Source organism: Vanessa tameamea, chromosome 2 (assembly GCF_037043105.1).
Source record: "Vanessa tameamea isolate UH-Manoa-2023 chromosome 2, ilVanTame1 primary haplotype, whole genome shotgun sequence".
Classification (NCBI taxonomy): domain Eukaryota; kingdom Metazoa; phylum Arthropoda; class Insecta; order Lepidoptera; family Nymphalidae; genus Vanessa; species Vanessa tameamea.
In genome coordinates, this window is record NC_087310.1 from 2038025 (window position 1) to 2048125 (window position 10101).

The 10101-nt window shown below is 35.8% G+C and overlaps 1 protein-coding gene across 1 annotated transcript; it reads left to right on the top strand.

Moving 5' to 3' along the window:
• Positions 1-1723: 1723 nt before the first annotated feature.
• Positions 1724-5620, top strand: LOC135193463 (uncharacterized). The gene is made up of 2 exons (XM_064216021.1): positions 1724-4529; positions 4857-5620. Exons 1-2 carry the CDS (start codon positions 1724-1726, stop codon positions 5618-5620), a joined length of 3570 nt encoding a protein of 1189 aa, XP_064072091.1.
• Positions 5621-10101: the final 4481 nt, after the last annotated feature.

Sequence of the window (10101 nt, forward strand, 5' to 3'; positions counted from 1 at the left end):
GTGACGGCTGAACCTTTGCTGCTGCTGGCGAGTACCTAGGAGCGGTACTGTCAAGAATACATCGACGTAGTTGCCCAGGACCTTACTGAGACCCAGTGAAGTCAACGCGCTACGAGCTACCGGGAGTGAGTGGTGGTCATCGGAGCCCTACTACTCCAAAGGGAAGCAGGAAGTTTGGAATTCACACCAATATATTGTGGATGAGTGAAGTAAATATAAAAAGTGAAACTGTGAGTACATTTAAAATTACATTAATTTGGAAAAAGAAGATATAAACTCAGAAATATTTTATGAATTTACTTAGTATTCTTAGTATTTAATAAATTTAGAAAAAATTGTATATTTTACTTAGAATAATTTTACAAAAATATATAGTACTAGGAATCCATGTTCGATTTCAGTTTGAGATATTGTAATACTAAAACACTTAGAAATAATTTATTTTTAGTTTATTAAAATGGAATCTCTAATCAACTTTCAATATGATTTATGTTCGCGTATGTGTAAATCAAGGTTGAATTTTAAGAAAAGCCCTAAAGACCGGTTAACAAAGGCTTATATAGAAGGAAAGTTAGAGGCTATTGATCAATTGTGGCTTGAATTCTTATGTGGTCATAAGGATTTAATGAGAAATTACGAACCTAAAATTTTAAATTCTTCAAATTATGTAACGTCTGATAAATATAATGAAACTGAGGAAATTTATTTGGAATACAAATGTGAATTAAAGTCTAAGTTGGTAGAATTTAATATGACACAATGTGGAAGTGGAGCTGACAATGTAAGCACAAGAGCTGCTCAGGTGAAATTACCCAAAATTAATATTCCTACCTTTTCAGGAGTTTACTCAGAATGGGCCTCTTTTAAAGATCTTTTCAAATCATTAATAACTCAAAATGTATCCTTAGATAATGTACAAAAGTTACATTATTTGAAGGGACATCTTGCGGGTGAAGCGGAGCAACTCTTGAGGCATATGCCAATTCAAGAGTCTAATTTTGAAAGGTGCTGGCAGTTACTAGAGGAAAGGTATAACAATAAAAAATATATCTGCCACCATGTTTTGAAACGACTCTTTAGCCAAAAGAATTTGTCATTCGAGTCGGCGAATGCATTAAAAGATTTAGTTAACACCACTAATGATTGCCTAGTTACTCTCAAAAATCTGGGCATAAATGTAAATAGCTGGGATGTTTTAATAATTCATATCCTTACTTTGAAATTGGACCCAGAGTCTCGACGTCAGTGGGAGTTTAGTGTATCATCAAATATTTCGTCAGACGAACTTCCCACTTATACCCAATTTAAAGAATTTTTAACAAATAGATTTCGCGCTATCGAGTTTTTGGGCCCGGTTTCAAAACCAGAAAACAAATTTCAAAATAATTGTAAAGTAAAAACACTTCATGTTGCAAGTTCTGTAACATGTCCGTTCTGTTCGGAAGGTCATAAATTAAGTAAATGTAAAATGTTCCATAAAGAAACTGTTGAATCTCGTCGAAAATTTGTTTATGACAATAATGTTTGCTTCAATTGTTTGGGAAGCAATCACTCTGCCAAGGAGTGTCGGACACCTGTTAGGTGTAGTATTTGCAAGCGGACTCATCATTCGCTATTGCATCCTAAGGGTGCTAATTCATCTGAGATAAACAGGACTGAGTGTGTTGTTAATTCTTCAGAAGGTACCACAACCTCATCTTCGAATGCCTCTCCATCATCCTTTATGGTGTCTTGTGTTGCAGCCGGTAAGAAACAACAACAAGTGCTACTTGCCACGGCTTTAGTCAAGGCTATTTGTAGGAATGGTAATGAGTACAGCATTCGGGCGCTCCTAGACCAGGGGTCGCAGGCTTCATTTGTAACCGAATCTACGGTACAATATTTGGGTTTAAAGAAAACTGTTTTCACCAGTCAGATAGCAGGGCTGGGAGGAAATAAGGCAATAGTTTCTAAGACTATGGTCACAATGGAAATAAAGTCTCGGTACAAACCAGATTTTAAAATTTTAATAAAAGCACACGTGTTAAAGAATATAACCTCTCTCTTGTCAACTAGAAGAGTGGAAGCCAAAGAATGGCAGGAACTTGAAGGTTTAATGCTAGCTGATCCGGAATACTTTAACTCAAATCATATCGATCTTCTCTTGGGTGCGGACGTATATGGGGTAATTCTGCAGGAGGGTATGAAGAAAAATCCTGAAGGAACGCTGATAGCACAAGCAACCAGTCTCGGCTGGATTCTGTCCGGTACTGTAAGCTGCAACATCAAGCCCTCATCTCGTATAAGTGTAATGCATTGCTGCGAAAGTGAGGATTTATTGAAGAAATTTTGGGAACTTGAATCAGATGTTCCGAAACAAAAATCCAGCATGTTTACAGAGGAAGAAAGGCTTTGCGAACAACTTTTCACTCAGACCACCAAAAGAGATCCCAATGGGCGGTATATAGTTCGGCTGCCTTTCAAAAATGGTTATCCCGAAGTCACAGGATCTAGAGACATAGCCGAAAAACGTCTTAAATCGCTAGAAGTCAAGTTCAGCAAGGACCCGATTCTGAAAACAAAATATCAGGAGGTAATAAGTGAATATCTTAAGCTGGATCACATGGAAGAAGTACCACCAGAAGATATAAATAATCCTAAGGCTATATACTTACCACATCACGCCGTTATCAGAAATGATAAAGAAACTACGAAGGTCAGAATTGTTTATGATGCCTCCTGCAAAGGAAAAAACAACCTATCACTCAATGATCAGTTGTTGGTTGGACCTACCTTACAGCCAGAGTTGCGGCATATAATCATGCAGTGGAGGTGTTCACCAATTTGTATGTCAGCTGACATCGTAAAGATGTATCGGCAGGTTAAAGTGGAAAGGCAAGATGCAGATTGTCAGAGAATACTGTGGAGAAATAATAAAAACGAGCCTATAAAATATTATAGGCATACTCGAGTTACTTTTGGCACATCTTCTGCTCCATATCTAGCAGTAAAGGCTCTTCAACAAGTTGCTCGTGATCATAGTACTGATTATCCATTGGCAGTTGAAAGAGTGTTCAACAATTTTTATGTAGATGATTTTATGACAGGAGTTCAAACCTGCGAAGAAGGTAAACAAGTATTTGTGGAAATGAACGAACTATTGGGAAAAGCAGGGTTTTCATTACAAAAGTGGAATAGCAATGATGATAGCCTAGTAATGGAGATGAATCAAAAGGAAAATAGGGAAAAGGATATAAAGGAAGAAATAAAAATAAAAGAAAATGAAATAACAAAAATTTTGGGACTTACTTGGAACCGCAGTGATGACATCTTCCGCTACGCAGTAAGCCTTCCTCATTTGCAGCAACCTGTAACGAAAAGAAAAATTATATCTGATATTTCACGACTCTACGATCCACTTGGGTGGGTAGGGCCAAGCATTATCATAGCAAAGGTAATGATACAAAAGCTGTGGTTGGCAGGATTGGATTGGGATGAGGAAATTCCAGAAAATTTATTACAAGAATGGTTAACTTACCGTGAAGAACAGATTTTATTAGGCAATATTCGCTTACCAAGATGGGTGGGGATAAAGTCAAATGATAATCTAGTTGAATTACACGGATTTTGCGACGCATCCAAAACAGCATATGCAGCAGCAGTGTATATCCGTGTAATTGACTCTGAAGGAAAGGTCAACACGTCTTTGGTTACTGCTAAAACAAAGGTGGCACCAGTAAAGCAGGTCTCAATACCTCGTTTAGAATTATGTGGAGCTGTTTTGCTTACAAGGTTGATAATCGAAGTTGCAAGAGTCATGAAAATTGAAAAACACAATCTTCATGCGTGGACTGACTCCACAATTGTACTTGCGTGGCTAAATAGTCACCCAAGCAGATGGAATGTTTTTGTAGCAAATCGAGTGTCGGAAATATTAAGTAGCTTAGATCCGCAGACGTGGTGTCATGTGACTTCGAAGGAAAATCCAGCTGATTATGCATCTCGAGGAATTAAACCATCTGATCTGGTGAATAATGAGTTATGGTTTCATGGGCCGAAATTCATTTCTTGTGAACCCATTATTTATCATAAACCAAAAGATTTTGAAACTGAATTAGAAACTGTAAAAGTGCATCATGCTACTGAAGAGAACTTGGGCTGGACTAAGTTTTCGTCCCTTACCAGAACAATCAGAGTAGTCGCTTATTGTAGGCGATTTATAAATAACTCCAAGGCATCAAATTATAAATTAAATACGTCATATCTGACAGCTAAAGAACTAAAAGAAGCTTTAAAAATATGCATTATAACATGTCAAATCAGCAATTTTAATAAAGAAATAAGCATTATAAGAGAGAAAAAGAACTTACCTAAGAACTGCAAAATCCGAATGTTGAACCCATTTCTGGACAACGAGGGCATATTAAGAGTGGGAGGAAGGCTGAAATTTTCGTCGTTAACTTTCGACAGGAAACACCCTATCTTAATTCCAAAGGAGTCTCATTTGGCGCAACTTATAATAGCAGACGCTCATAGACAGACGCTGCATGGTGGGCCACAAATAACATTAAGTTATATACAGTCAAAATACTGGATATTAGGAGTCAAACAGCTTGTAAAATCGTATTATCGCAAATGTGTAATATGTGTTAAAAACTCAGCCGTTACCAAACAGCCTTTAATGGGTCAGGTACCAGCAGCGCGAGTAACACCAACTCGACCTTTCAAAAATTGCGGCGTAGATTACGCAGGTCCGATCCTAATAAGAACGAACAAGGGTAGAGGTCATAAATCGCGCAAAGGATATATTTGTTTATTCGTTTGTATGGCAACACGGGCTATACATTTAGAGTTAGTAAGTGATCTTACATCCGAAGCGTTTCTACAAGCATTCAAGAGATTCGTGGCAAGACGTGGCCAGTGTACGCATCTATGGAGTGATAACGGAACGAACTTTACTGGAGCGTCAATCGAGTTAAAGAAATGTGGCATATTTGAGAAAAAACATATGGGAGAAGTCGCTGAATCATTAGCACACAATAACTGCGAATGGCATTTTATACCGCCTCACTCACCTAACTTTGGAGGACTGTGGGAGGCCGGTATTAAATCGGTAAAATATCACCTAAAACGAGTTATTGGGAACTCAACATTAACTTTTGAAGAAATGATAACAGTGTTAACACAAGTGGAGGCGTGTCTTAATTCTCGACCAATGTCAAGTATCAGCGACGATGTTAATGATTTTGAAGTGCTAACACCTGGACATTTTCTAATCGGAGAACCTTTATTGACTGCACCGGATTACAATTTCGAAGAACTATCTATAAGCAGTCTGAGAAGATGGCAACACACTCAAAGAATGTTGCAAACCTTTTGGCGAAAGTGGTCAAAAGAGTATTTAAATCGGTTCTTACAACGCTATAAATGGGCTGTTAATAACAATCCTCAAACTAATATCGGGGACATCGTTATAATAAAGGAGGATAATTTACCTCCATGTCGCTGGCTCTATGGTAGAGTCATAGCTACTCATTCTGGTGCAGACAATATTGTCAGAGTAGTTAGGCTTAAAACTAAAAATGGAATATTAAAAAGACCAATATCTAAGTTGTGTTTCTTGCCTGTAACAAAGAACTAAAATTCTAACATTATCATTTTTATTAGTTCTGTTTGTTTTATTATTAAATATTATTATTAATATATGTTATGTTAAAGGACAAAGTTGCACTTTGCCCTTGGGGGGCGATGTATGTATACGTAATTAATGTACATATTTCAACTTATAAATACTAGATGGCGTTATGTCAAATTGTAGATAATTCTAAATCGCGATGGCAAGATTCGCTAATTGTTTGCATATAGCATTTGGGAATTTTTTGAATAAATATGGTTACCAGTGGCACCTAATAGTTTTATTAGTAAAACGTTAGTAAAGTGGAGCATCCTTGGGATTGACTGAGCTAGTTGTTCAGTAGTAATCTTTGTAAGCAATTAGAAACGGTTTCTAATAAAGATTATAGAGCGACGTAGCCCTGCTTTGTATACTTTATTGTTATATATTCCAAGAAATAATATACTTTATGCCTCGTTAAAATATTTCAAGGCGTTAAAGCGTGATTGACTAAAAGCATCCACATACAAACTTTCGCATTAATAATTGGGGGGGGGGGGGGGGGGTTAATCTTGTCATGTATTAATTTTGTTTATGCATATATAGCCAAGCCAGGCGGTTCTACCCGCATTTAATTAGATAATACATGTTTAGGAAGTACAGCCGAGTTGCTAAAAGATTTGAGTCTTAAAGATTGCGCTGACAAACCTGAGCAAGCATCACTGAGTTATTCAGTGAATCTTGTTCTGTGTGGGCCGAAGATATCATAAGGAAACATGTACGTTTTGGCTGAAATTCTGCGACACGTGTATCGATAACTAATTTAATAAAATAACTCAACTAATCAACTAGATTTCCTTTTTTGACATCAAACCAATTATATACAAGTTTAAATTAATAAGTGTTGTTAAAATTGATTACATCTTCTATCGAAATCGGGCATAACTTAGAACTGTATTGTCAAAACAGACTTATTCTGCGAATCCAATCTTTTTTTTTTTTTTCGCCCTGAAAAAACGCATTACGCGCTTCCCCCACGTGATGGAAAGTGGGGGGTGTGTGGGACTCCCCGGAGCCCTGGACGCCGAATGCGCCCAGGTACGCCGGGTTTACCCACTAAAAAACCAGAGGTACCCACTCCGTCTCTCGGCGGGCGCCGCGGGATCGCTTGCGCATGCTACCGTGACGCTGCGAATCAAATCGGTCAACCCCGAAGATACACGATCATTGACAGATGTATCTTTATATAGGTACATAAAATATATAGAAGACCTATTCGTGCTAACAGTTTTATACTATACGTAATATTATATGAAATGTTTATAATATGCTTGACCCGACCTCGCACTTGACCTACATTACGAAAACGTAGTAAAAAAAAAACAAATCGAATACCATACATATTTAAATATGCTTATTATAACAATAATACGGCCTTACTCAACGAAAATTTTTCTATTCCTCGTAAATTAGTTTTAACTGCCTATTATTTTTTCAAATATTGACAAATATCTACGTTACGAGGTCATACCTAACTTGATTGTGTGCCTTTGAATTGTCTTAGTTTTAACGTATGTTTGCCCTTATCTTTAGCATTAACTTGAGAAGAAATTAGGATACCGACTCCAAAACAATTTATCCTACTGATAAGTCAATTAAATTTGCTTCACCGATGTTTTAGTCCTAGTCTGATGTCTTTATTGGTATTTAATAGAACCGCGTGACGAAATAATAACAAGGACAACTTTAATTTTGATATATAACTACATATATCGAAATGGCAATATTTGGCAATCGTCACGGTATCATGCGAAAGTGAACCGAGAGGGTACCGCTGGTTTTTTAGAAGGTATTCCGGTGTACCAGGGTACGTGAATCGTCCTGAGCACCGGTGAGTCCCACATAACTCTCATCTCATGTAAACGCGTAACGAAAAGGTTGGCAAAGCAAAGTATGTTTCTATTTCTTTAATAACGATTATTTGATGCGACTCGTGCGTCGTCAATTGCCCGTAAACTTTACCAGAAAACATCTCGCAAGTGCCAATAACACATGTTAAAGTTTTATCTCAATCAGTTGAACGCTGCGTAATCGCAATAAATACAAACAAATACATACAAACAAGCATTCATTTCATGCACAAGGTTCAGCTTGATGTTTTAACAAACTCCTGTTTAAATATTTATTTTAATACAATAATTGAGTTACTACATTAAGTAAAATAATAATTAATACATTTCAACTTTCAACCCCTTTAACATAACAACGATGTCCAGTTAAATGACGTCAAGACAGCAAAGTCTGTACAGGCTCCCACGTTCACTTTCTATGGGCGATCTCGGAGAACGTAATCAACCTGTAATACAAAATTCTTTGCTTTATTTTACTAGCAAACTAACACGAACTGCCACGACTTCGCTTAAGAAAGGAAAAAAATATAAATAGTTTTTCAGCACAACATGTTACTCTAATCACAAAACGTGTATGGAAATCTTTATTTGTCTGATTATGGTAAATGGAATGTTACTTTAAACTGCAAGAAATTAAATTTCCGTCAAGCCCCATCTTACCAGACCTCTACATTACTTCAATAAGACTTCTTTTTCCATATTTGAAATCACTGCCTTATATTTTAAGTTGTGCATAGTCAGACAAGATAGCCTTCCGTTTATATTAAGTTTGTACTTGTTACCTTTTGCATCTTTAAAAAAAAAAAGGAAAAATGTCAAAATGTTTGTGATAGCTATTCTATAGTTTGCACAAATAAATGTCGATATTTTATTTATCTTTAGTAAGTGTATTAAGTTATCAATCATTAATAGAATGCGAATTTAAGCGAGTACGTTTATCTATTTTTATCTTTATAATTTATAGATTAGGTTATTAAAATAATACTAGTAACAATAAAAACTTCAATATCTGTAGAAATAATGTCCAATAATTAGTTAATACGCAAACAATGAAAACGAAATAATAATTCTGCAGACTAAGTATACGAATTACAAACAAACACAATACTTCCTCTCTGACCTGATTTATTTCCCGTAATTGTATGTATATTCTTTCCAACAATTAGTCATTTACAACCGCTGGCAACATTGGCTATTTGCCACCATCACGATGAACGTGAGTCAGGCCTATAAGCACGTCTGATTCTTGTTCGATTTCAACTGGCTCGCAGCGCATATTTCAATACAATTAGCAACTTGTAGTAGAATATCGCTAGTTTTTGTGAGCCGCCTGTGAACACGCGATTTCACCGGGAAGCTCTGTATGATGATACCTTTCGCTTGATTCAACGCCGGATAAAGACAAGAAAAAAGTTGCTCTACTTCCCAATGACATTTGTTACAACGCTCCTAGGAAGCAGTCGTTTCTACAATTAAGGTTCTTCGATTCTATTGATTCTTATCAAATGAACACAGTTTTATTGTAATTCTATTATTAAATCTGTTTTCGTAATAAATCTGTTGTGGTGAGTCTCGCCATGGCATTCAATTAAAATAGGACATAATTTTGATTTTTGATAGTTTTATTGACTATTACTACTAATATACATTTACAAACATGGGTATAAAATAGATGTCTTATATATCTACACATATATTTAAAACAACCTCACAGCGATTATTATTTAAAGTTAATTTATTTAGTTATAATTGGTGTTGGTATTTTTTACCAGATAATGTGCTACTTTAAAACATTCTTATTACGCTTTAAGTCCGTAAAACGATATGAGAAGAGACTCTTGATTCATTCCTAACTCACCTAGTATTTTTTGTGCCCAGCCCTGACTCTGAATTATATTACATTTCAGAATTACATTGCAAAATATTGCTAGGGATAAAAACTATTATACCAGGCTAAGGAGTAATTTTAGAAACCTTTCTTCTAACAAATCAACTTACCCACTTTTAATTTAATACGTTTACAAATAACTTTTCAAGCGTAAACCTTTCGTAAACATGCATTATAATAAATAAAACAACATTAATATTTTTCCATTTATTTAAGCAAAACGTATGCTATCCTTCGAGTAAACTTTACAAAACATATTTACGTCGGCATTGAACTTTAGGCTAAACATTAAGGGGTAGAGATGACATACGTTTGGCACCGCACCAACCGCTGAACCTCAATAAACAGTAAACAAAGTTCATATTTAGACACATAAAGCACTAATATCGCCACAATATCCGTTTCAAATTAGATTATGCTTTGGAAATATATTTAATAGCAGCCAGTAATTCAAATAATGATCAGATTTTACGTAGGTATATTTACCGCGTGAACATTGAATTATGTCCTACAGTTTCTTAGTATTCATTATTAAAAATAGTGAAACTGTGAAATTAAACTTATATATCAAGCGCTTTGCCATAGATGTGTACCAAAATAGCATTTGCTAAAATGCGTACAAAAAAAATAATTCGAACACATTCAGTACTGTTACAATGGTGAATCTTATTTTTATATTATTTATTCAATGTATTGCGAAACACTCCTGT

Coding starts and splice junctions, on each gene's coding strand:
- LOC135193463 (XM_064216021.1), top strand. CDS start 1,724: ATGGTGTCTTGTGTTGCAGCCGGTAAGAAACAACAACAAGTGCTACTT. Junction 4,530..4,856: donor TCATAGACAGACGCTGCATG/GTGGGCCACAAA, acceptor TTACATCCGAAG/CGTTTCTACAAGCATTCAAG.